Source organism: Labrus bergylta, chromosome 17 (genome assembly GCF_963930695.1).
Source record: "Labrus bergylta chromosome 17, fLabBer1.1, whole genome shotgun sequence".
In the NCBI taxonomy this organism is placed as follows: Eukaryota; Metazoa; Chordata; class Actinopteri; order Labriformes; family Labridae; genus Labrus; species Labrus bergylta.
In genome coordinates this window covers 15,866,882-15,892,985 of record NC_089211.1, presented here as the reverse complement: position 1 = coordinate 15,892,985, position 26,104 = coordinate 15,866,882, and the positions used below count along the sequence as shown (strand labels likewise).

The window sequence follows — 26,104 nt, the reverse complement described above, 5'->3', positions numbered from 1 at the left end:
AAATCTTCCTTTTAACGATTTCTGCCTTTTTTTTTCTTCCTGGGCTAAATATTTCAAGGATAAGACAGCTATACGACGAAAAAGACAATCAATAAAATTAATTGGGAGCTTCCATAAATTACTTATATGGGAGTTTGCAAGAATTTACTCTCTATTATACAATTTTTTTTTTTTTTTTTTTTTTTTTACCAATTCAGTTAAAAAGTTTAGAGAACACTTGTGACGCTGTTGTCCGATCCTTGTATACCTCACCTCATTCACCGATTCACATTGAAAAGTTTGACTAGGGTAAGCGCTAAGGTTGGCCAGAAATTGCAGTTTTTCAGAGACATTATTTACAGCTAATGGGATTGACAGTAGCCTTGTGTTAAATAATACACACTCACCTTTTTTTTTTAGACTTCTTGCTGCTGGTTTCTGAAAAGTCATCAACAAGCTCAACAAAACAACAATGAGCCTAAAACAACGAGAGACAGAACACAACAAATGAAGTGGGTTGGTGCTGTTATGATGTAATGGACGAGCTTGTGGAGAAAGCCTCAGCCTGTTTCCTTTGGTCAGATGGTAAACATACACAGCAGGCTTATAATCTTTACCAACATCTATCATCTTTGTTTATTTGTGTATGTTTTCTATACAGGACAAAGAAAGCTCCACCCTGTAACATCCACTTTGACTTTGTTTTAGATGCATCAGCTGATTTGTGGCACAGTACTCCAGTTAAAAAGGTAACATTTCTGTCTTCTTCGCATATAAATTAAATGATCAATAGCATCGCAATTAAAATGCCTCATTCTAAACTTGTCACCTTTTTTAGAAAAATATTTGTGCTTCACCGGATACAGGCCAACCTCATGTCCTAACAAGTGTCAAGATGGACAGCAGCACACCAAAAAAGTGGGCTCAAAGTACACCTCCCACCCAAGCAGACGTCCTCAGCTCCACCTGCATGCTGGGCACAGAGGTGAGATCAAATATGGATGTCTAAACTCCTGGCTGCCTGCAGTAGCTGAAATGTGGGTTTAAGATTAATTAGTGTTGCTTTTAGGGATTTGTGACTGTGAAGGCAGCAAACTCAAACATATTTGCCGCCTGAGTCTCGGTTGTAAACAGAGTAATACATTCACGATGTACTTATATTAGGGTCCAGATATTTTGAATGTGCAGTCACAGATCAGTCAGTGAATTAAAAAAAAAATATTACTCTGTCAAGCTCAGCAAGCGTTTTACAACTGATCACTTTAATCTGGTAATTATTTCAGCGTACATGGCGTTATGTGTTTCTGTTGCTACAGTTTCCCGTGAGAGACCTGAGCAGCTCCACCATCCAGAGGCAGAGGAGAGAGCTGCAGCTGCTGATGGCCGAGCTGAAGGACCGGGACAGGGAGCTGAACACGATGGCCGCCTCCCATCGGAAGCAGCTTCAGGCCTGGGAACAAGACCGCCAGATGATGCTGACGTTGAAGCAAAGGTGTGCACGTCTGGATGGTAAGGACACTAACCCCCCCCCACCCTTACATGGTACTGATCCAGTACTTATTCTAACACCAAAACTGCTAATTATGCGGAATAAGAAATCAAGAACACATGTTTATTGATGATTCTTGAACTTGCAAATAGAAATTGTCTCTTCATGAGCTTATCTATTTCTGTATCATTTGGTTTTAACTGTGGACCTAAAGAAATTGTCTAGAGTTTTCTGGAGACTACTTAATCTCTTAGTTTTATTAAATGAACAGGTTATAAACTACATTTATTCTCTATTTAAAATGTTGGGTAACACTAACCCAACTTAAATTAAGGTCACAATATTCACCATTAACTAGTTGCCTATTAGCACGCTAATTAGTAGCATACTGGCTGCTTATTAGTCATTATTAAGCGCTTATTAGCATCTTATTCTACATGACCAGTGATTTATTTTGTTGTTTTATGTGCAGATGAGTTGCAGAAGCGTAACGAGGTGATCAGAGTTCTGACGAAACGCGTGTGGGTGGTGGAAGCCAGGGAGGAGGAAGTCCAGAAGGAGCTGAGCGCAGCCCGGGATCAGCTCTGTGAGCTGGAACAGAAACAGCAGCACGTCAGCCAGAGATGTGAAGACTTTGAGGTACCATAATAACATGAAAGAACAACAAGACCATATACTACAATACACGTTTCTACCTTAATTTTTTATTTTTTTTAATTATATCTTTTAGACTACATATATCTTGTAAGAATAACACAGAGTGATGTCACCTGAAGAGATTGGGTGTTTTTAGATCAACCAGAGTTGCATTGTTTTCAATTGATGGGATCATTTTGTTGACATGAACCAAAATTTTCCTTTGTATGTAAAAAACAATACTTAATGTACAGAAAGAATACATTATTTACTGCATAGTAATACTGCTTAAGGTACTCATTCTTCTCACAACTTTCATATTGATTAAAATAAAACTGTCAGTGAAGCTTTAGTGTCTCTGGATTCAGGATTCAGAGGATTTAGTTTCTCGGCTGACATGTCTTAAGTGTCTGTGGTGTCTCTCAGGAGAAGAACCAGAGTCTGAACTCGACGCTGATGGCTCTGTCTACTCAAGTTGGCTCACTGCAGGTCAGAGAGGAAGAACTGAGGTCCATGCTCAAACTCAAGGTGCGCATGTAGACTAATGTCTTTGTCACGTGTGTAACTATATGAATGTGTCTGTCTTCTGATTAACATGAATTTAGCGTTAAGCGTTTAGTGTCTGAATCCTCTGCTGGGTTAAAGTGATTTGTCTCTTTTCCCTATCAGGACAAAGATGTGAATGAGGCCTCTGGTCAAATAGTCGAGCTTACGGGGCGCCTAAGTGATCTGGAGACGTCGCTAACAGAGAGTCGTTCGCGGGAGAGCAAACTGCTGAGAGACTCGGAGGAAAATAAACGGCGCCACAAAGAGGCCAGGCATGAGATCACAAATCTTAAAGGTACATGATAAAAAAAAAACTCCAGTTCCATACGTACATGAGAGTTTGTGCATTTAAGGAGACAGTGAAAGCTATAATACATTTGATGAGGCTTCAGACCAAGTGGCAACCTCCGGTCTTAAAAAATGAAGCCGATGTGGAAGTGCAAAATCCTGCAGTTAGTCGAATGCTCCAAGTCACATACACACCACAGCCAAAAAAAGAGCAGCAGTAATTAATATGTTTACAGCCTGGTACATAAAACCAATAGGTCTGATTAGTTACTGTCGACATGGGCACACAATGTATATATTATTTTTTTAAATAATGCATCCGTTTTGAGTTTTTTTGAACAATTCGTGTTATCCATAGTTAGGTGCGTAGCTGAAATGATTGACAGGTGGTTGTGGTGGTTTGCCATAAGGGTTAAAACCCGCCTCAGCTCCAGCTCTCAGCCTATCGTTAGGTTGACTGAAAGTTAGGGTGAAAACAGAATTTCCAGCCTGGCGGCTGCTGCTGCCGATGACCCTCCGGAGCTGTCACATCCCATCTGGGTGACGTCACTCAGGCTTCATCCATTAATATTTACAATCTATGCTTCAGACATATTTTTTGTATCGATCATATCTCAGCATTAAAGTAAACCAGAAACAACAGCCAGAATCAGTGATCCTATGACGAGAAAAAAGGCAGCAAATCTGCACTTATGAGAGGTGAGACCTGGAGAACTTTTGGTGTTTTTGATGATGATACTGTATGGTCAATACAATGAATCGTAAATAGTTGTCTATGTATTCCTTAAGCATGTTATCCTCTTGTGTTTGTAGAGGAGCTGCAGCAGCAGGTGACACAGAGCAGCACTCAGAGGGAGGAGATGATCCGTCTCAAACAGGAGCTCCAGCTGCTGCGCACAGATCTCGCCTTCTCAGGTTTGTTGCATTTTCACTGTTTCTCACATATGCATCTGTTTGGATATAAGAACACATTATCATCGTCAGTGTCGACTCGTTTCATGTTAAACATGTTTTTTTTATAACCTGAGAATCTGACATCACATTTGTTTGTGTTGGTGTCAAAACTACACAACACACTTTAGACCAGACACACAATGTTTCCAATAAAGAAAAAGCTGCTCCACTATTATATTACAGGCTAGAGTCAAGACACAATATATTGTTTGCGATACATGTTTTTTTTAGCTAACCCATACCCATACAGGTAATCACAACTGATTTATAACAGACTGAAGATCTTGGCACTAAACTGAACCCTACAGTTCACGGTAGGTGCCGTTTAAATAGAGCTGGTGTAACATTCACATGTAGGAATATTTCCCCTTTTATTATTTACATGATATTATGAATATTTACCATTCTTGTCCTTTAAATCTCAACTTCACAATGACTGTATCTCTTTTATTCAAACTCTGCATTCTACTTTTTCTGATTTTGATCTATCAATGAGGTCTCTTCAGTGACTTTCAAAGAGAAGTGCAACATGTAATGCTCGTCTTTCACCAGGCGAGGGAGACTGCTGGAAAGACGAGCTGCTGGAGCTGGCTCGCTCCAAACAGGAACGCACCATGTCAGAGCTACGCTGCCTCCGCCAGGTAGAGTTTGACACGTTTCAAATCAAGCAAAAGACTCAGGAAAAATGGACAAACAGATACAGCCATGAATGAACAGAGCATTCCTTTATTTAACACTTCTCAAGCTGTTGAGGAATACGTGTTTCCTCATTCCTCGTGCTCATGTTGTTGTTGACGGCAGTGGTGTCTTTCTGGTTTGGCAGCATACCTCAGAGTGATTGTGTGGTGTCAGGACTGTGGCTGCGTGGCTCTGGGTCACTGTCATGTCCACTGCTTGTTAATTCACACTATTGTAAAAAAAAAATGTTGTATAGAATTGTAAAATCCCAATTAGTGTTTTTTGAACAACATGTTCATTTTTTCAGATCTCTTTCTGGGTCCCTGTTTTGAGTCAAAGAAGTTGGGTTGTTCCCTATTGAGGTACAAGCACCAACATAGTACATTTATATATTGAATGACTTCAATCCTTCATCATTTTGAACATGGATCCAATATTATGTTTCTTTTTATTTTACATCTTAAACAAATTGTAGAATTTTCCCTTCACAGATTGAGACAACCTGCTCATCTATTACCACTGTGTCCTTCTTTAAGCCAACCCTGTTGTTGGGTTTTTTCCTTCTCAAATCTTCAACTTTAGAAGCAACTGAAATGTGATTTGGTGTCATTAGCTTACCCTGTCTATTCTATTAAACCTGCTTCAGTTAGCCTTTAAGTACTATTTAACAGAAAGATACCCGTTGTCACATTTCTGGTTACTGTTGGCAACGCAAACAGTGTTTACATTTTCACTGAACCCTGTACAAGTGAATTTGATTCATGCTCCATTCTCATGAGGTAATCAGGGGGGTAAGGGGACTTAAAGTCCGGGATAACGATGCTCTTCAGCTCAATGTAGCTCTGTCATAGCTAACCATGCTCCAACCAAGATCATCGAGATTAAACGATAACTTTGCTGCATGCCCGTGCTGCGCTCGTTTTCTTCCTAGGTTCTGTCGTGTGTGGTGAATGTTTCAAAGTGTTTGTTGTTATATTTTGACCATAAGAGTTCAACACCAGTACCTCAAAAACATAGTTGTCAATATCAATCAAAATAATCTAGATCATAATTTAGGCCAGTACAGAGCAGGGATCGGCCCAACGCAAAGGATCTTACATTTCTGGGACTCCTCGCACACATTCTGTTTTACTAGTAAAGATGCTCTGACTGCTGTTTTCAGCGTTTGATGGTTTGTATCTCAAAATCTTAAAACAAATCAATGCAATGAATACGCATAATGCTGTTTGCATGTGTTAACAGGTGTGTGATAATCAGCGGAATGACCTCCAGCTTTTGCAGTCCAATTTGGAGAGTGCCCGTGACAACCTGCGAGAGAGGGCCAATCATGGATTACCAGCCAGGTGAATACTCTGCAAGAAAAGCAAGACGAAGAAAAAGAGAGATTTGATTTCCAGGTTTCTCTTTGAAGCCAGCGCTATAATAAAGAAACACACAGTAGTATGAACTTTTAACAGCAAGAAAAACACTCATCCTGGCAGTTAACGATGACTACACAGATAACCACGAGATAAATCGTGTCACATCCTGGTTGCAAAGACCAGAAGTGTGTGAGAGTGTGATACTATGTCTATGCTTTCTTGTCTTTGTGTCTCAGTCAGGATGAACCCAGCTGTGCTTGTCCAGAGAATTGTTCACCTTCATCACTCAGGGTGAAGAATTTCAAACTGTCTCATGATGGTGCGGTTTTAGCGGCAGCTCACCAACACAGAACAGCCAACTTGGAACGGGGAGTCTGCGCAGCACACCTGATAGATGTAAGGCCTCATATGAAGAGCAGCAGTGTCTACTACTTCATCAAGGAAGAGTCAAGATTAAGTAACCATGATCACATAAACAAAAAAAATGATGGCTTCATTAGTGTCTCTTTTGCAGAGGTTATAGAAGATAGTGTTACCAAAGTTTTTGTCAATCTTATGTCATGAAGTTAAAGCTAGCACTGTGTTAGATTAGCAAAGGACTGGAAACAAGAAAATGCTAGCATGGCTTTGTTTAATTAAAAGGTAAGGTAATCTTGAAAATCTACTCATTACAGTTTTATGTTTTACATTTTTTTTGTTTAATTTATACCAAACACAAAGTGTAAAAACCATCACATGGTCCCTGTCTGATTTTTGTTTATGGATTAAACAATGATAATACAACATGTTCAGTGCTGAGCATTAGAGGTGCTTGTTTTTACCTTTTGAACTGAGCCAGATAAGCAGTTTCCCTTGTTCCCATTCCTAAATGCTATGCTCAGCTAACCGTCCTCTGACTTCATCTATAAATTCATCAGAGGTAGAAATCCAGTGGTTTGAATCTTTTTGTCTAATTCCCTTCAAGAAAGCCTTGAAGTGAATTTCTTCTAAAGAACCATTCCTTTCAGTCGATCACTGATTCATGTTTTTTAATCCTTTTCCTGCAGGGTGATGATTTTTTATCCAGCCGTTCTCTGCAGCAGCTCTTAGATGAGTCCAGGCAGGTCATTCAGGCCAGTTCAGAGCTTGGGGCCTCTGAATCTTTGTATCATCATAAGAGTCCGACATCCCCCCACCACTACCACCAGCGCCAGCCATATTCCCCAACAGACAAGGTAGAGGAGTTTCATCCATTTGTATGCATGGGGTGGGACAATAAGGAGGAGTGAAGTGTTCAGTTAAACTGCTTGTAGTTTGGGTGTGTTAAGACATTACAGATTTGTTTTCTTTTCCCCAACAGGTTGGTGAAACTCCACCCAAACCCTGCCCTCGACACAGTGCCAGCAAAGACGTGTGGACGGCCTGATATAGACTGAAACAATGACTACATGAGAATTTCCCAAACATTTCAAAATACGTTTTACTATGAAAGTATGAACTCCACTGTTGCTCAGAGAAATAACGTTTTAAAATACAGACTTTCATGAACTTGTCATTTTTATACCCCATAAATTTTTATTTTTATTTTGTGCCTCCACGCTTTTTACATTTAATTTTTATTCTTATTTTGTACGGCCATAAAAAAACTATATGTTTTATATGTTTATAAAAATATGTTTTGACACCCTCTATAGGTTTTTAAAGGCTGAGTTGTGTTATGTACCTGTGATGTGAAACCAGTCCTACAGGGCTGTTAGGTGGTGTGTCCTTTTGTCATTCCAGTTTCACCGCCTACAAGTCTGCAGGGTGACTCAGAGGAAATGTAGATAGCTGTTTAAAAAAAACAAAGTTCTTGATTTGGATTTGTAACTTTGTCATCTTTTCGCTATTTTATATGTAACATATTTAATTTTATTTTGCGTTTGAATATTGTTTATACTAATCTCAAAATAATCTCAGATTTTCATCGAATCACAACTGTTTTTGTTCTGGGACGCGTTTTTGCTCAGTAGGGGACTTTTTACATCCATGACACGTTTCTTCGTTTACTTCTTTGTGGAGGAATACTGCGATGTTTCAATCTGAAGAAGCGACTTTAAAGAGAAATCTTTTGGGGACGTGCGCACGGAGCGTCTGACGCACCTATTGGTTTTTTTTTTTTTAAAGAGGCACCAGAGCGCACAGGAGGTGAGGAGCTGACACCTTGGATTCATACATCTCAAGTTCAATTTGCGTGGAGTATAGCCTCAAAATGAGTAAAAGCAAGAACAAAAGTGACAATAAGACGGAAAAAGCGTTGGCTGCGGAGAAAGAGCAGTTTGGCAAGCAACAGGTGAGTGATCGGTTTAATTAAAACAGGTTTAAACTTTACCCCACTGGGTTTATTCTGTCCGTCACGGAAGGAGGAGTGTTACACAAAGATATACTGTGTTTTATTAATAGTCTATAAGAGACATTTAATGACTCGGCCTATTATTTTAATTCTTGTAGGCGCACTACAAGAACAGAAAATATTTGGTTGAAGTGCGAACAGAAACGTAGGACAATCCTACAAAATAAGTAGTTTATTCTTGATAGCCTTCATCAATTTAAATGATTTCAATTCCCATTTACATATTGCATGAGATGTTTTGTTGTACTTAAGGAAAAATAGACTGTAAAAATCCAACTTTTTGGTTTTAACCGGCAGCCAGTTGTTTACCTTTTACCTGTCTGTTTTCTTTCAGCTTCACAGCATCAGCAAAACAGTCACCTCTACTGAAACACCGCCCAAAGAGAAATATGTCCGCGGTATCCTTTTATTTTGAAATCAAACCACATTGTTTCCCTTTTACAAAAACACCTACAACCATTTTTTTTTTTATTTGACTATTTTCTTTAAAAATCTAATCAATAAAGTCAGTCAGCTATGAGTAACAGCTACTTATGCACATGAACCATCCATACCACTTTTTTGTTTATCCTGGCTATGTATTGTGGGCTCATGTTTTTTGTATGGGTGGGATATGTATGTGTGTATGTGTTGTGTTGTATGTTTGTATGTATGCTGGCTGCTGGAACACCTAAATTTCCCTGCTGGGATGAATAAAGTATATCTTATCTTATCTTATATTAGGTTAGCACACTTCACCATTAATTCACCATTCAAGTCTGGCATGTTGGTAGGCTAACATATGCTCCTGTTGTGGAAGTGTATTTTATTTATTTTTTACGTTCAAGTTGAAGCCAAAGGTAGGCTACTGCAATTTCAGTTATTTTTGAAGGTAGTAGTTTAAGTTGTCAAAATTGTCATACAGTAAAAAAAAAAAAACAGCAGACAATGAATCACGAATTTCAGCTGGATTAGGGAACAGGTGGCAAAGAATGAAGGCCACTACAGTTAAAAGAAATCAAACTCTGGTGACAACAACTAAAACTAAAAAACCTTCCTGACCATTCGATGTAAGATTGTTGAGTAATTTCAGTAAAACTAGTCAACCAGGATTTAATTTAACAATCTACTCGTTAAAGGTTAAATCTAGATTGTGCACTAGTATTTTGGAGTTTCCTTGACAGCTGTGAAGAAATCATCATAGGAACATATAAGGAGGCCGGAGCTACAACCTTCTGGTCCTACGCCATCAACCTGCCTCTGTCCAGCCATTCCATGGTCAGCTGGAAGTTCTGCTATCTGCTGCACAAAGTGCTGCGTGGTGGACACAGAAATGTGAGTTTGAACATTAAAAATGCTTCAATCTTGCATTTTACCTCTTGTTTTTTTTTTTTTTTACTTTTCTGTCATCTTGATGATGTGTTATCGCTCTTCTCTCTCTCTCTCTCTCTCTCTCTCTCTCTCTCTCTATCTCTCTCTCTTTTCTCTCTCTCTGTCTTGCAGTGCGTCAGAGATTCTCACAGATACTGTCGCAATATTAAAGATATGGGCGTTCTCTGGGTGAGTAGCAGAGATGATTTTATTAAGTTAGATACCAGTGTAAAAACCTTGCAACTAATCCCTATTGAGGTACAAGCACCAACATAGTACATTTATATATTGAATGACTTCAATCCTTCATCATTTTGAACATGGATCCAATATTATGTTTCTTTTTATTTTACATTTTAAACAAATTGTAGAATTTTCCCTTCACAGATTGAGACAACCTGCTCATCTATTACCACTGTGTCCTTCTTTAAATTTCATATTTTATCTTATGCAACTCAACAACCATCAACGACTGACTTCTTATAACATTCACCTTTCATTTTATTTTAGGGAAGCTTGCATGATCGATACGGCCACATTGTTGCCTTGTCAGCCAAATATCTCTGCCACAAAATTGAATTCCATGTGAAGGTAACATAAAAATAAACAATTTTATGGTTTATATATAAAGAGATTTCACAGTGTCAGTTTATTAAAAAAAAGGTTGATTTCCAATAATAAAAACCTCCTCTTCAGCACGAGGCGATCCCAGGAAACCTGGAGGTCAGCGATGAGACTTTAGACAGAGAAGCAGGAACAGACGTGACCAAAGTGTAAGTTTGTCACTAACAAATACAGCACATCTTATTAAAAGAAACAGTTTAACGCTTTTATTAATTGTTGCTTTATGTATTGTAGGTTGGATATGACACAGGAGCTGCTGGATTGCCTGGATGCTGGACTAAAGATGTCTGAGACAGGTGAATCCACCTCTTCATGTTTTAAAGACCTTACATAAGGCTATGTGACTTTATAAACATTATAAAAGTGCAGAAAACCACTGGACTAGTCCTTTAACTGAGCTTTAATGTCTTGTTTATATTCTCTGAAGTTCTGCGTCAGCTTGATGCCAACGGGGCCAAACCTTCGACCCCAGCTGGACAGTGCAGACTGACTCCATTGATCCCGCTCATCCTGGACTGCAGCTTCCTCTACCACTTCTCTGTGCTGCTGATGTTCAAACTTCACAGCCGTGAGTGTCGCAGAAAAATGTTCGTCATCAAATCAAACCTTACTGTACTAGACCTCCAAAATTCATCATGTTCTTCTGTGTTTTTTAGGCATCGCACCAGACACTCTTCTAGGTCATCGAGAGCGGTTCCGTGATCTATTTACAGGGTAGGATTTCAGTGTAACTGAAGTAATATAAGGCAAAAAATAAAAGGTATTATCCCACTTAAAGGTCACATGTTATACATAATACACTTCGTCGTGGTTTTCTAACACTAAAATGTGTCCCTATCCTTTCTAAAAATCCCCCAATTATGAGAAAAGTCCATCCTCTCCATCATTTACCTGCTCCACCTGCACCGTTTGGAGATTTTCCCTTTGTGACATCACAAAGGGCAGTAACCCCTCCCTCAGGTTGGTGACGCTGACACAGCAAGGTGTATGTTCTGCCCTCTGAGTTTGCATTCTCACCGTAAACAATCGGGCATGAAGCGAGAAAGCGCAAGCCACCCTAGCCCTACCAGAGAGGGGGCGTGGTCAGACACAGCTCATTTGTATTTAAAGCTACAGACACAGAAACAGCCTGTTCTGAGCAGGGCTGAAACAGAGGGGTTTGTAGGCATGATAAAATGTAGGATCAGAGTGGATTAGTAACAAGAAAATTCACTGACATGTTTTAGGGAGCTCTGAGATTTATTTAATCTGGTTGGAGATGAGTATAATGTGGGACCTTTAAATCTCTACATCAGGGGTTCCCAAACTTTTCAGCTGATATATATTTCTGTATTCTTTTTCTTTGGTTGTCCATTTCACGTTCATCACCTTTATAGCTGGGAAAGGGGATTTTAAAGCAAACAGCCCGACCAACACTGTCAGAAAAACATGACAACCTCAACCTGTATTACAGTCTGCATAGTCCAACTCAACGCAAACGTATGTGTTGTCTACTCCCTGTACTGTATTATTAAGGGTATTTAATCGACGCATTTCTACAAACACGTAGGCAGCAGCTTCAGTAACCTGGGGATTGACAAATTGATTACTGCTTAGTTGAAAAATCGGTCTTTATTTTTACCAGTTGTCTATCTGTTAGGCTGACTGCTACCTGTGATATTTGCTAACTAACTTCACCAAAAGAAAACTCATCCCCAGCCTGGTGGACTGGAAAAAGCCAATGTTTTCTTCCCTTACATCTGACAGTTAAAATAGATTTGTTACACAGGTTGATCAGTATTACAATGACAAAAAATGCCTTTGTATGCTATGTCTTTTATTAACCTTGCATACATCTTTTTTCGGTTCACTCAATCACAGTCGTGTTTTTGTTTTTTTTCACAGCCTGAAACAGTTCTTCGACAGAGCCAGAGAGATTGAGTTCTTTAAGAGTATCATCCGGATCCCTGATCTCCCAGATGTAAGTACGGAGTTTTCTCTGATGCTTCAACTTAAACTTAAATAAAGTTTTTTTTCTGTTGAAATAACATACATTTTGGTTATTAAACCCCCGCAGGCTCCTCCGAACTTCCTCCGCGCCGCAGCATTTGGCGAATATAAAAAGGCAGTGGTGGTCATGCCCAATGAGGAGCGGCTAGATGGGGAGGAAGTGGAGCGGCAGCCGAAGGTGCCACAGGTAAGCCTTCACAGAGACGGGCTCAGAGAGAGAGGAGCATGCTTTTTTTTGTATCTGAGTTTTTCTCCACAGAGATGCACATTAAGGAAATGAGCAGCAGGTCCTGTTTGTATTTAAGACGGGGGAAGTAACCTTTAGCTGAAAATATGAAGGAGTTTGGAATCTTTTGCCTCATAGTCACAAAAGTTAATACTGGTAACACATCTTCATAAGAAGAACATTCACAATGATTGAAACTTGTCACAAAATCTGACAAAACAGCGATCTCCCCTTTTGTGAGATCTGACACCAAATCTCTACGCTCTGTCGGTGCTGAACGATCGGGGCTGTCGATGTTGTTTTCAAAATATGGTAAACACAAAATGAGAGATTTCTATTTGAAAGTTAGATTCAAGGTTAAAACAGAAAGGAAAATGTAGAAATTTGTATTTTTGTTGTTATCATTGAACTGGTCTTGAAGGTAGAAAAAGGCCACTCCTGCTTAGAAGGCAAGGAGTGCTTTACATTTCATAGCGTTGGTGTAGCTTGAAACTCGTATGCCTTGTCCTGGCAGTACTATCTGATGAACCAAATGGCAGCACCTGACGAGAAGAAGAACACAGAGAACGAGAGTCTGAAGAGAGAGCTGGAGGTGCTCAGACCAGAGCTGAAGCTCATCAAGACTGAGGTCAGTAGATCAGTTGAGCTGCTCGGTACACATTTCCAGTACAAACCCTTTGATATCGCTGTAACATACCCCCTTATTCATGCCTTTTTCCTTCAGGCTCAGAGGGCTGTTATTGAGTTAAAGTCTCAGGTGAACCGTCTGGAAGCGGAGATGGAGGAGCAGCGCACACACAAGCAGATGGCCATGATGGAAAACGAACATCTGAGGATGGAAGTGGAGGCTCTGCGGTCTGCTAATGTGGCAAGTGTTGGTGCTCAGATTGGATTCAAAGAGGCCGACAGTGAGTACACAGATTTGTTTAAAAAAATCAATTTAAAAAAAAAAAGACACAGGAATGTAGCTAACTCTTACTGAGATCCTGTTTCTTGTTCATTGTGCAGCCAGGGCTCAGGCAGCAGAGCTTCGATTCACTCAGCTCAAAGACAGACATGCAGAGCTGATCAGCAGCCATGCTGACTTAATGAAGAAGGTGAGCTGCAACATCAGAGTAGAGGACAATGTCGACATTTGTGGATATAATTGTCTTACTGACACTCAGGGAGAAGACGATTTGGTGTTTTTCTTTAGATGTCGAACCTGTTAAAGGCAGTCTTTTATTTGTGTGTGATTGTGCAGAACGCAGAAACGGTGAAGTTGCTGTCCAGTACAAAACACGGCCAAGACGATGTGCTGCGAGCCAATCAGCAGCTGGAAAGTGAGCTGGAATATCTACGACAGGAGAAAAGAAACATGGTGGGACCTCGTCGTCATCTTATCCATAACCACTGCAGAACAATATGGCTACATCTGCTGATATGCTCAGTTTCAACCTGGAACTTTACTGTGTAAAAAAGACTGCCCCTCATAATGTACTACATGTCTCCTCCTCTGATCAGATGAACCAACTTCAGGAGGTGGAACGCCTGAACAAAGAGCTGCTGGAGCAAAGAGCAGAGCTGGCTCTCCTTCGCAGTACTCTGGAAAATAAAGAGAGGGTGAGACATAATCTTCAAATATGAACATACTCTTTTATCAGTGAAGCAAGTATTAAAGTTACTATAGCTCAGTAGTAGTGGCAGACATTGAACATCTTATCCTAAGCTTAGTGTATACATCATTATTCACAGTTATGTCAGCAAGCTGTTAAAAGTAGACAAAGTGGATGAATCGCTCTTTAAGGAACCCACAGTAGGAATAAAAGTAACAGAACCTAAAGCTCTATGCCCTTCAGGTGGTACAAGAGTAATCAAATACATCCTTGTTTTAAGAGGCTTTTGTTGGTAAACAATTAAGTAGAAAATATCTACTTTAAAGGGGGTTCAGTCGGAGCAAGAGTGGTTGAAGCGTCACTTTTTGAATTGACCCGAATAAGTACAAAAGCAAGCGAATGCATCACAAGCCTTATTCAGACTGCCGTTTCAAGTCCCGATATTTACGCCCCTGTGACGTTTCACATTCGATCTGAATGTCGCGGAGGCGTAACGGGGGGGGGGGGGGGGGGGGGTGAAGTGATCCCCCCTCATAACCGTCTTCGAAGGTAGTAATAGAGGCTTTACAGAGGTGATACAGTTTCAGCAGAGTCACGTGCGGCGGCGCAGTGCTGTGTGTGCGTGCATGTCTCACTCTGTGTCTATGTGGAGTTCCCACTGTGCCACGTGCTTCCGCAATGCCGAAACGCAATGTGAATTCACAGACTGGGACACCAACATTACTCTGTTGCAGAATCAGTTTGAATGCACGATGACCTGATGATGGCGGAGGTTATTAACGGCACTTTTGCAGAATAAAAAAAGTCTGAAAATGGCTTTAGTTAAATTGCACCTCACTTTGCTCAAAACTATTTGGAAGCATCAACATTCAAATTCATATCAGTTTGTGTAGGAATAAGCAAAGGCATCCTCTTCACAGTCAGTGAATGCATCACAGTTACAATGCTCTCAGATAGGAACTGAAGTAAGCAGGCATATCCTCATTTTACTGTAAACCTTATGGCTGATTTAAACTTCCCAACAAACTCATCATCAGCACCACCACCAGGCCAAGTCAGAAACTGTGAACCGAGCCGTTTCATAAATCTAGTGGAGTGGGGCGCACCCTCCAAACATCCCTGGATTCAAGTCTGACCTGTGGCTCTTTTCCTGCTTGTCAGTCCCCTATATCTGGTTTTTCCCTATTGAATGACACTTTACAGCTTTATCCTGTGATTTTTTGCATTCAGAGATGTTTTATTCACCTACTTTGTTTTGTGTTTAAATGTTTTCAGGAGGGATCTCAAGCAAGCGGCAGCCTGGCAGCTCTGCAGGCCGAGCGGGAGGTGCTGCTGCGATCTGCCAGAGAGAAAGACTCAGAGTTGTCCTTGTTGAGACAACAGGCCCAGCATCAGCAGGGCTCCCTGGACCTGGAGAGAGACCGGCTCAACCGAGAGCTGGAGTCTCTTAGAGCTCAGCTCCAGCAGCAGGTACAGACTGGGGACAGAGCACCACAAAGAATTGTCATTAACATGCAGGATGGGGCACATAGCTGAGGACTTCACTGTTTACAACTTCCATTTTCAGGTCAATTTGAGAGTTTGTTTTCATATTTCATTGTCCAGTAGCTCCAATGAAACAACTTTACTGTCACAAAATGAATAACAGCATTAAATAATTTTATTTAAGAAACTTAAACCAGCAAATGTCAAGACACTTTGCTTTAAATTACAGCAAAGCGCTACATTGATTATGAACTATTTGGTGCTTTTTTTCCCCCTTATTTTTGTCTAATTGTTGCAGCTTTAATGTCTTTACCTCATGTGTAGCCCTTCGACATTGTCTTGTTTTTGAAAGGTGCTAAAGATATAAACTTGCCTTGTGTTCCATAAGCTCACCATCAACGCGGAGCAGAAGTTGGAGATCGACCGTCTGAGGCGAGAGCTGGACTCGACACGAGCGGAACTGACTATTGCAAAAAACGTCCTGCAGAGCAAAGAGATGGTAGGAATATTTTCCCCTTAACTTCATCCTCTACCAGTCCTCAATTGACAAATCACAGTTTTAAAACAGTCATGCCTGTTTTGATCCTCAGAGTGGGACCCAGCTGAGCAGTTCACTTGCAGGACTACAGGCAGAGAGGGAGGTGCTGACGCGCTCAATGAGGGATCAGGAGTCCGAGCTGAACTCCCTCAGACAGCAGGCTCAACTCCACCAGAGCTCCCTGGAGCAGGAGAGGCAGAGGAGCAGCATGGAGCTGGGAATCCTGCACACTCAGTTACAGCAACAGGTACTGCACTGTTTATGACTGCACGATAAAGCTGTAGTTGTCATGGTGGTTAGTTACTGACGAGAGCGATTATCTGAAACTTCAGGCGTGTCGTGAAGGAGAGCTGGCCAAGAAGCTGCAGGAGGAGCAGTTCTGTCTGCTGCAGTGTGCTGTGGTGGAGGCTGAAGGCATCATACTGGATGCTGTGGCCAAAGTGGACGACCCCATACATATCAGCTGCATCAGTTCCCCTGGTAGAACCTCTCATTTCCCCCCTTCAAAAATAACATTTGTTACACTGTATTCACCGAATAAGAGGGCTCTAAATACAATGATTTTGCCCATCATTAACTACTTCATTATAGTGTTTGTAGACCAGGAACAGCACAGAACAGGAGTCCACACCGCAGCAATGCAGCGCCACCGGAAGCGTACTAAATTTGCAGAATATACTGCTTTTTTCTCTGTTGTTTTTGGAAGCTGCCGAGGTGAACACTCAAGGAACTGCAGTTTTTTTGCACTTCCGTATCAGCTTCATTTTTCAACACTGGAAGTTGCTGATTGTGGGAATCCTTTTTTTTTTTTTTTTTTTTTACATTTTAAAAAACACTACACTTTTAACATATAATAGAAGAACATTTTCTGAAAGAACATCGCTTTTAGCTATTAGTCTTAAATGGCCACAAATCCATCAGATTGTTGAGGAGAAATATCCCTGATTAAAGCACCTCCATAATATTTTTTTTTTTTTTGCCATTGACAGTCTCAGAATGAAATTCTAAGTGTCTGAAACATAACTCAAATTCCCCTTTAACTTCATATCACCTATTCTACCTCATCCTCATATTGACATTTTGCTTTTTGATTCCATTTTGCTCACCAGTTCTCTTTTTTTTTTTTTTTTTTTTTTCAGATTATTTGGTGAATCGAGCTGAAATCACTCTGGGTTCGATTGATAAAATGCAGCAGAGCCACCAGGTCTACATGGGAAACAGAAACGGTCAGTAAGCTGTGTGCGCTTTGGGTTAAGAGTACGTTAACCCCAGACCATGAATGTATCTAATGCCTCTCTACTCTTGTTCAGATGCCAGTGGTTTGTTGAGAGCGGTCACACAGTTCTCCCACCTCGCTGCTGACACGATTGTTAACGGAGCAGCGACATCACACTCTGCACCCACTGACCAGGCCGACTGTAGGAGACACACACTCACACACCAACTGCCAAGATTACATGTCAAATACATTACGCGCCAACAGTCAACATGCTGTCCCTCTTTCCTTGTCTGCTGTGCAGGTTTAACTGACAGCTGTCGGGATTGTGCCAATCACTGCCTTCAGTACCTGAAAGATCTGAAGCTTCAGGCCAGTTTACCCAGAGCTGATCCATCTGCGATACGCTACACCGTTCAACGGCTCCTCGCTCTGGGACAGGTGAGACTGATGTTTATCTTTGTTAAAGACAAAAGAAGCTTTGAGCTAAATCCTTAACTTTAACATTTTGACAAAGGTTAATTAATGTGAAACAAATATTCACATGCTGAAATCAAATCAGAAATGTTCATGTGGTGACATGGAAACCCCACCCCAAGTTACTGTACTCATCACAAGTGTTTCTCTTATAAGGCTATACAGCTCAAGACTTTTGCTTCCAGCTCTTGTTTAAAATCTGACTGTATGTCTTCTGTTTAGGAGTTGCGTCCGAAAGGGCAGGATGTGCTGAAGGAGGAGCTGGGATCAATGGTAGATAAAGAGATGATCGCTACATCAACTGCAATTGAAGAGGCGGTGCTGCGAATGGATGTAAGGAAATGCTCACGTTTAAACACATAACCTTCACAAACTCCAAAAAACTCCTCCTGATTCCTAATGTCTCTCATTCAATTATTGCTTCACAGGAGATTATGAATCAAGCAAGGAGAGACACCAGTGGTGTTAAGCTTGAGGTCAACCAGAGGTGAGACGAACACCACATCTAAAAACATAACACATAAAGCTTCTCTCCCTCCCTTTGTTTGCTCTAACCTGTGTGATTTCTGTTTCATCACAGCATCCTGGGTTCCTGCTCAGACTTGATGAAGGTAAAAAAGTCAGTCTACCATAAGATGTATTTTTATGAACTAAGGATCATTTTTATTCAGTACTTCTTCTGCTCTTCCCGTTTCCCTCCAGGCTGTTCATATGCTGGTGACAGCTTCTACTGACCTTCAAAAAGACATTGTGGAAGGAGGAAGGGTGAGTCAGTGTAATACATTGTCAATTAAATATCAAATTACAAGACCATATCAGATTTTCTCCCAAGCAAATATTAAGCATACTTTTGATTCTAAAAAGATTGGTAGAGTTGAAAATATGAGACGACTTTACAAGGTCATATAACCTATTTATTTACATAGTTTCAGTTTCATGTATTCCCCAAGAGACAAATCAACCCTCTCATTGTACAGCTACAAGATGAAACGATGCGATGTGATGATATGCGATACGATACTATGCAATGTGATACGATACGATGTGATGCGATATGAAGTGATGCGAAAAGATACAGTGCGATATGATGCAATACGATACAAAGTGGTGCAATAAGATAAGACTCTTTATTGTCCCCTTGGTGAAATCTGTTAAAGTTTATTAATAAAATATAGCGTATTATTCTACTTCTAACATAAATCGGGGCACCAGCTCGAAGAATGAGCATAAATTAACTAACCTTAGTTAATTAATTAATTTATAAATCTGTCTCATATCATTGGGGTAAATTCTCAAGCAGTTAAAACCATAAAAATACACAGTCAAAGTACTGAAAATTTAAATTTAAATGTGAAGTTTAATTAAGAAAAATGATGAACAAAAGATATATAAAGGGAGTAAATATGCAAAGGATATAATTACGACAGTGATACTGACGTGACAACGTAAGTAATAACACTGAATAATAATAACCTGAAAAATAGTGGTAATTATAAGATGGAAACGAGGTCTGCAGGTCCTGTGATTCTGAGCTTTTTTGGGAGCAAAGCGTGAAGAAAGCAAGAATGGTACGAAACAAGAGTGCACGAAAGGCAACAAGAGAAGTGAAAATAAAACAAGAGAGTGAAAGAAAAACTAAGAGTGAAGAGTTTGTGAAGATGGGCTATTTTATCAATAATTAATTGTTCATTAATTTGATTCACTCCGAGTTCTTACTTATTAAGAGTATAAATAAGAACTTGATCATATGAACATCACCATGTCAATATTTGTATGTAGATTATTGTATTATCTCAGACATTAAACATTTCAAACAAAGATGTAATGAATTCGCATTACATTAAACCTGAGGACAGTCAGACAATTTCTGCCTGGATGGAAATAAAACCAGCGTTATAACATTCAACATTCTCAAAAACACATTAATATAGTATGAAACGTATAAAATCATATCTTCAAATACCATCTCCTATAACTAGAACAAAATAACATAATTAACGTATCATCATTTCTTCGATCCTAAAACTTAGATCTGTGCAGCAATCTTGCCACTAGGGGGCAATAGTGCTCCACGTAAGATTCAGTGAAAGTTCATCAGGTTCATATGAAAAGACTTCCTACATGTATAATTCCGTCATAGATGATCGTAGTGGAATCTAACTCACATGAAAATGTTACTCTTGATGTCACAATTATATATATCCGATTCAGGGATTGAACCGACATTCTTTTATATCAGAAATTGAGCATGTTGGTTAGGACAGATTCTTCATCAGGTCTAAAGCTGTTAGGTCAGTTGTTGAGATAGTCCAGAGGAGGGCTGGGTAATATATCGAGTTTTTAAGATATATCGATATATTTTCAAACAAGATATAGGGTAAGACAATATCGTTAATATCGATATAGTTTAAGTTGCATTAAAATAACGTTATAGAGGTGCCAGGTCACTTTTTTCTCATCTCTGTGATGATGACTGACTGTTTGTCCCTCTTAACCCTGCTCCTCCTCTCTCTCTCTTTTATTGTATTTAAGGAACATTTTTATTTTATTATATTACTTTTTAAATTCACAAACAGTTAGTTTATTTTTTCATGTGTTTTCACTGTTAATAAAATACATATCGATATATATATCGAGTATCGCCATTCAGCTAGACAGTATTGAGATATGAGTTTTGGTCCATATCGCCCCAGCCCTTGTCCAGAGCACATCAAAGGCATCCCCTGCCGTGTTGATTAACTCGGCTGTGTTCCTGAGTTGTTCCTGAGTTGTGTTTATTCTGAGGTCGTTCACACATAGCCAAGTGTTCAGTTTTACCAATGTAGATTAAAGGATTATTCCAAGGGGTTTTTTGACATCCTGTCTTCATATTCCAATGCAAAGTCTCTTTCAAACAGTTAATCGATAAGTTGTGTTTTCTTATCAGCAAACAGGAAAGGGTTGTTTTATTTTTTTGGGTGAGTTTGAGGTTATTCGAGATCAATAAGTTACAAAAACAAATAGTCACTTTGATTTTAACCTTTACTCACAGAAGCGAATGATTTGCTGACTTTTTGAATGAATAAAAAATAAATTCAGGCTGTATTGTCCCTATTTTTTCTCTATTTGACTCTATGATATGTTTGACTTTGAGAAAGGGAATAAATTCCATATTATTAGTTTTATAACATCTTGATTTATTCTGATTACCGCTGAAGCAAAAAGCCGAATTAACAGTTGCGTGTCAACAATAACACATGTCAACACATTTTTTTCTACCACAGGGCGCAGCTTCTGTTACAGAATTCTACGCCAAGAACTCTCGCTGGACAGAAGGACTCATCTCCGCCTCCAAAGCCGTGGGCTGGGGCGCCACACAGCTGCTGTAAGTGACAATTTTAGTCTTATCAATTAAAAGTTATTCCATATCTATTCTTAATATATCAAACTTTTTTTTAGTAACAGTACATATGTGTTTGCCTTGTTACTGTCAGAGACTCTGCTGACCGCTTTGTGGATGAGAAAGGTACACATGAGGAGCTCATTGCCTGCTGTCATGAAATTGCTGCGAGCACGGCGCAGCTGGTTGCCGCCTCAAAGGTAGGAAATCAAATCACAACATCAACAAGCCATTTTGCAAAGTGCTCCGATGAGCAAATATTTGACTCGTTACTCCATCCATGTGGTGATTTAATTGTCTTCTTTCGTTGAAGTTCTGTCGTGCTGTGATGTGTCATCATTTCAGGTGAAGGCAGATCGTAACAACAAGAAGCTGAGCACGCTGCAGCAGGCGTCGCGGCACGTTAATGACATGGCTGCCGTGGTGGTCACCTCCACCAAACACGGGAAGCGGAGGACCAGTGAAGGTGAGAGGAGAAACTTAACAACTCTGGTTACATTAGACGTGCATTAAATGATTTATCGGGTTACTTATTGGCAGCGGAAGGAAGCTGTGAAGCAACATCAACATAATATTGCAAACAGTGATCGGACATTTAAATGCAATGAACTCTCATGTCTTCACAGGTGTTATGGACTTCTCTGGCTTGTCGCTGATCAAGCTGAAAACAGAAGAAATGGAAGCGCAGGTGAGGATATCTAATTATCTAATCAAATTTTTTTCCTCAACTGTTTATAGGTTCTTGTTTAAATTGCACATATATTTTTATCCCTGCGCGGGTTATGTGCATTTCTTGTATAAGTCTATTTTTAATTGCACAGTTTAAGTTTGATTCATCTAGGGTTATTCTTTAAATCTTTTTTTCGGGTTAATATATATGCATGGGTGGGGTGCGTCGGTTTTGTGGTTTAATTTGTAACAAATGTTTCATGTCATGTACGTCTTTGTAACCTGCTACTGGATGCTTTGAATTTCCCTCGGGATCAATAAAGTATCTATCTATCTATCTATCTATCACATCCTAACATTGACAGCTGGAAGGTTCAGAACTGTATTTAAGATCAACATTATTTTGTTTTGACTCAGATTGTGACTAAGTGTAACTACTTAAACTCTGAAATAAATACTCACAGATGCACAAAGCAGTAAACTATTTTTAGCACACACAGCACTTTGTCTCATTTTCTCCACAAGAAGGGAACACCGAAGGTTCCTGCAGGAAATTCTCTCCAAGAAAAGGTCATGGTAAAGGGTGCTTTATCTAATTACCTCCTCTAAGAGATCATCCCAGAGGGCACTTTGTGTAATTATCTTAATAAGGGGAGAACATTTGCCCCAAGAAGGGGGCACTGCAGAGGGTCCTATGACCCTTTTTTCATAGAGGACAGTTAATGAAACTGTCCCCACTAAGAGAAAGTCTACAGAGCACTTTAGCAGTAACAGTCTTTAGCAAACTTTAACTAACATCTACCACTTAAAGGAAGAAGATACAACATTTTACACATAAATATAGACGAAATCAAGACTATCCTCTGTAAATATCTGTCTGAGTCATGCCTGTCTACGATGAGTGAGAAGCGAGAGTCCCACTGACAGTGTTGTTGTCGTGCCATGTTTACATGGACGGGACGGCTGACTCCTCCCCTTGCGTATAAAAGCTGTTTTAGTCAAGGACTAGGGAAAAGAAGAAGAAAATACTTACTGCTTATGTGGATGTCCTGGAAGCATTTTTGGATCACGGTCATTCCGTGTCAATTCACATGCAATGTGAAGCTACAAGCTAACTGAAGAGTGCAAACATTAGCCTGCTAGCACAGCAATGCAGGCCATAGGCAGCTTGAAAAAAAATCAATCAAAAAAGCAGCACGTTCTTCCTTTAATGGGAATCTCAAAGCCAATTTTGTCACATTTGTATTTCTTGTGAGGCATCACAGAGGGCACTTGAGTGCATTTTCTCCACTAAAAGGGCACCCTATCGTGTCTGCAGCACTGGAAGGGAAACTATGAGGGCACTCTTACTGAGTTTCCCCCACTAAAAGGCCATCTGAAAGATTTATTCAACTTTTCACTTTAAGGGGCAAAAGGAAACTTTATCTTGTTTTCTCCACTAACAGGGCACCAGAGAGGGCAATTTATTGTGCTTTTTTTTTTTACTTTAAGGGTAACTAAACCTAGAGAAACCTTGACGGCGCCAAAAACAAAAGGGGTAGGGTGGGGCATGAGACTTCGAAGGTTTTCAAAATTAGATTTTTACATTTTAAGTTCAATTATTACACACTTACTGGATAATTATAAATATTTATTTTGTAAGAGGTATAGTGTGTGGGCCAGTTTCGTTGTGATTCTGATTAAAAGGAGTTCATGTAAAAATTGATGTTGGTTTTTGTTACATTATTTAGCATTCTCCTCTCGGGGGGGAATCCCAGAGAATAGTTATGCTGAATTTTTAAGGGGGTGAGTCTCCCTTAGTCCACTGTTGTTGAAGATGTTCTGCTCTCTGGGCCTCTCAGGTGAAGGTGCTGCAGCTGGAGAGCCAGCTGGAGCAGGAGCGAGTCCGTCTAGGGGAGCTCAGGAAGAGGCATTACGAGCTCAACCCCCCCGAGACCGGCGTCGCCGATTCTGAGGACTTATCGGATAGCTTCCCACCCCCTCCACCACCCACTCTGCTGGACTCAACACCAGAGCCTGAGTCCTTTTCACAGACACAGCCGTACCAGAACACCCAGAGCTTTGCAAGCACCAACCCGTTCGCACCAGCTCCAACAGTCTTACCGCCTCAAGCTTACACTCCACCACAACCTCAGTCATACACACCTCCTCAAAGCTACACTCCTTCTACTACCTACACCCCTCCTCAAACCTTTACACCTTCCCAGCCGTATGTCCCATCTCAGCCGTATGTCCCATCTCAGCCGTATGTCCCATCTCAGCCCTATGTCCCATCTCAGCCGTATGTCCCATCTCAGCCGTACACACCAAACCCATCACAAAGTTCCTTAAATCAGTCGTCTTACTCACCATCACAACCCGCCTCAAACACATCCAGCCAAACCAACCCTCAGACACTGTCACCGCCCCAGGCGACGTCGCAGACCACCTCGCAGAGCCCCAAACTGTCTCTAAGAAAGCCCAACATCTTCACCAAATCTGGAAACTTGCTGAAGAATGCCGTAAGTCCTGAAATCAATCTGCTAGACCTGAATATTCATCAAATATAAATCTACCACACTGAATGAGATGATAACTTCAGTAGACTGGTGTTAAGTTAATCTTTTCTTTTTCAATTACAGTTCAAACGAGGAGAAACTGGATCAGGGGAATCTTGAAACCTGACCAAAGAGAACAAGATATCTTACCAAAGAATCACTGGAAATAAATGATGTCGATTCATATGTTCAGAACACTGCCTTAAAGCCTTTATAACCCTGGCTCTGCAGTTAGGTTTTAGGAGCTTAAAAACATGATTGTTCAGTTAAATGTGCATATTTTATGGTCATGGAATTAATTTTTCTCATTATTTTGAAACCTTAAGTTATGTTTTTGTTTGCTGTTATATTGATTAAATGCTTTTAATAAAATCAGAATACAGCACTTTGTTCAAGTGTTTTTTCACATTTCTTTTCTAATCAAGATTAATGATGAATCATGAGTCCCAATAGTTACGACATTTTTAAACTTCCAGTCCTAAAAACATTTTGTCGGCCACTTCTTATTTTGTAGAGCAACAAACAGAGCGCTGTTTTGACAGATTTCGACCTGCTCTGCCCAAACCTGTGATATTTTCTGATGAGCTGACTCGTAACAGCTACAAAAGCTATTGCCATACATTTCTTAGCCCAACATTATTATATGATGTCAACTTAATGTTGTGAAAGGACTTTAGCCCAAAGTAATTATTTGACATCATCCTAATGTCATTATATGACGCCAGCTGGGCGTCATTATTTGACATCAACATGACATCATAATACAACTTCAACCCAAGGTCGGAGCATGCCACAACTCCAACATCAGGAAATGACATCAGCCCAATGTCGGAAATGACATCCATCAAATGTCATAATATGACGTCAGGCTAACGTCATGAATTAATTGATATAAGCCTAATCTTTGAGTAGGATGTAAACCCAACGTCAAGCCAAACTCTTCACCAACAGCAACAAAATCTAAAGAGAATCTTCAGCCCACTTCCTGAGTAATATTTGATGAATGATTTCTTGCTCTCATTTGTGTAAATATTTCTTGTACTTCAACCCTTTTCCAGTTTTCATTCTTATCCAACTACCTGCATGTTGCATGTTGTATCACCACCAGGGGGCAGTATTCTATTAAATATAGAGGCGTTTCACCATGGATTTTCCATTTACATCTTCTAGGCAGCTCGCCTTCCCTATGTATCTTTACAAAAAAAGGCAGGATAATTTAAGAAAGAGTCGACAGAAGCTGATCAAAGAGCATCTTTTTGATCAAAATGTTCTTCTCTTAAATCTATGATTGCCATGTCCGGTCTGACTAGAAGTGAGGCGCTGTCACTATTGAGTTGAGCTGCTGGTGAACTAAACAGAGAACTGAACAGTGAACAGTGAACTCAGTTTGCAAATTGAATAATTTCCACTTTAATGAAAAGCACCAAACTCTCTAAATTGAAAAGGGCTGCCCCACATGAGACTGTCACAGTAGTATCATCTTAGCACTGACCAGATATGAAAATATAAGCCATCAGTGTCTCCATGTGTATACTGCGTCTCTTATTCCATAAAGACTTTTATCACAAAATGGTTGGGTTTGGGCATGATTAATATTTCTTCTCATATTAAGAGTGTATCAAACTGTTGCTTGTGAATCTGTTTTGAAAAATCCTGAAGAGGGAGCTGTTGTTTTATGAAAAGGATAAATCACAGTTGTGATGTAATTAGTTACTGT

The 26,104-nt window shown here is 40.1% G+C and overlaps 2 protein-coding genes across 6 annotated transcripts; both read left to right on the top strand.

Annotated features, from left to right (window-relative positions):
- Window positions 1-66: 66 nt before the first annotated feature.
- ccdc62 (coiled-coil domain containing 62) lies at window positions 67-7,463 on the top strand. 5 transcript variants are annotated; one of them, XM_065965662.1, is made up of 14 exons: window positions 67-288; window positions 400-491; window positions 641-728; window positions 818-964; window positions 1,296-1,488; window positions 1,941-2,107; window positions 2,531-2,632; window positions 2,774-2,945; window positions 3,752-3,853; window positions 4,445-4,533; window positions 5,813-5,913; window positions 6,168-6,327; window positions 6,978-7,145; window positions 7,271-7,463. In XM_065965662.1, exons 2-14 carry the CDS (start codon window positions 487-489, stop codon window positions 7,334-7,336), a joined length of 1,560 nt encoding a protein of 519 aa, XP_065821734.1. In that variant the 5' UTR covers window positions 67-288; window positions 400-486; the 3' UTR covers window positions 7,337-7,463. The 5 variants fall into 5 exon arrangements, with proteins under 5 accessions (XP_065821734.1, XP_065821735.1, XP_065821733.1 ...); XM_065965663.1 differs by having other exon boundaries at window positions 70-288; window positions 400-564; window positions 688-728; XM_065965661.1 differs by lacking the exon at window positions 67-288 and having other exon boundaries at window positions 295-491.
- A 149-nt stretch (window positions 7,464-7,612) lies between these two features.
- Window positions 7,613-24,777, top strand: LOC110000212 (huntingtin-interacting protein 1-related protein-like). Its single transcript, XM_020655412.3, has 33 exons — window positions 7,613-8,242; window positions 8,637-8,700; window positions 9,474-9,616; window positions 9,785-9,841; window positions 10,163-10,243; window positions 10,349-10,425; window positions 10,511-10,572; window positions 10,704-10,844; window positions 10,933-10,990; window positions 12,161-12,236; window positions 12,333-12,452; window positions 13,006-13,119; window positions 13,216-13,399; window positions 13,500-13,588; window positions 13,735-13,851; window positions 13,995-14,093; window positions 15,362-15,556; window positions 15,960-16,070; window positions 16,162-16,356; window positions 16,442-16,589; window positions 17,249-17,335; window positions 17,420-17,527; window positions 17,630-17,766; window positions 18,025-18,135; window positions 18,231-18,289; window positions 18,383-18,413; window positions 18,505-18,567; window positions 21,066-21,166; window positions 21,276-21,381; window positions 21,527-21,647; window positions 21,808-21,869; window positions 23,692-24,351; window positions 24,472-24,777. The coding sequence occupies exons 1-33, from the start codon at window positions 8,162-8,164 to the stop codon at window positions 24,505-24,507; spliced, it is 3,894 nt and encodes a 1,297-aa protein (XP_020511068.2). The 5' UTR covers window positions 7,613-8,161; the 3' UTR covers window positions 24,508-24,777.
- Window positions 24,778-26,104: the final 1,327 nt, after the last annotated feature.

Bases quoted from the DNA above. Each gene is read 5' to 3' on its own strand.
- ccdc62 (XM_065965662.1), top strand. The intron at 2,108-2,530 runs GTACCATAATAA...GGTGTCTCTCAG, and splicing joins AGAGATGTGAAGACTTTGAG to GAGAAGAACCAGAGTCTGAA. The intron at 6,328-6,977 runs GTAAGGCCTCAT...CTTTTCCTGCAG, and splicing joins GCGCAGCACACCTGATAGAT to GGTGATGATTTTTTATCCAG.
- LOC110000212 (XM_020655412.3), top strand. From the start codon at position 8,162: ATGAGTAAAAGCAAGAACAAAAGTGACAATAAGACGGAAAAAGCGTTG. The intron at 17,528-17,629 runs GTAGGAGACACA...TCTGCTGTGCAG, and splicing joins ACCCACTGACCAGGCCGACT to GTTTAACTGACAGCTGTCGG. The intron at 24,352-24,471 runs GTAAGTCCTGAA...TTTCAATTACAG, and splicing joins GAAACTTGCTGAAGAATGCC to TTCAAACGAGGAGAAACTGG.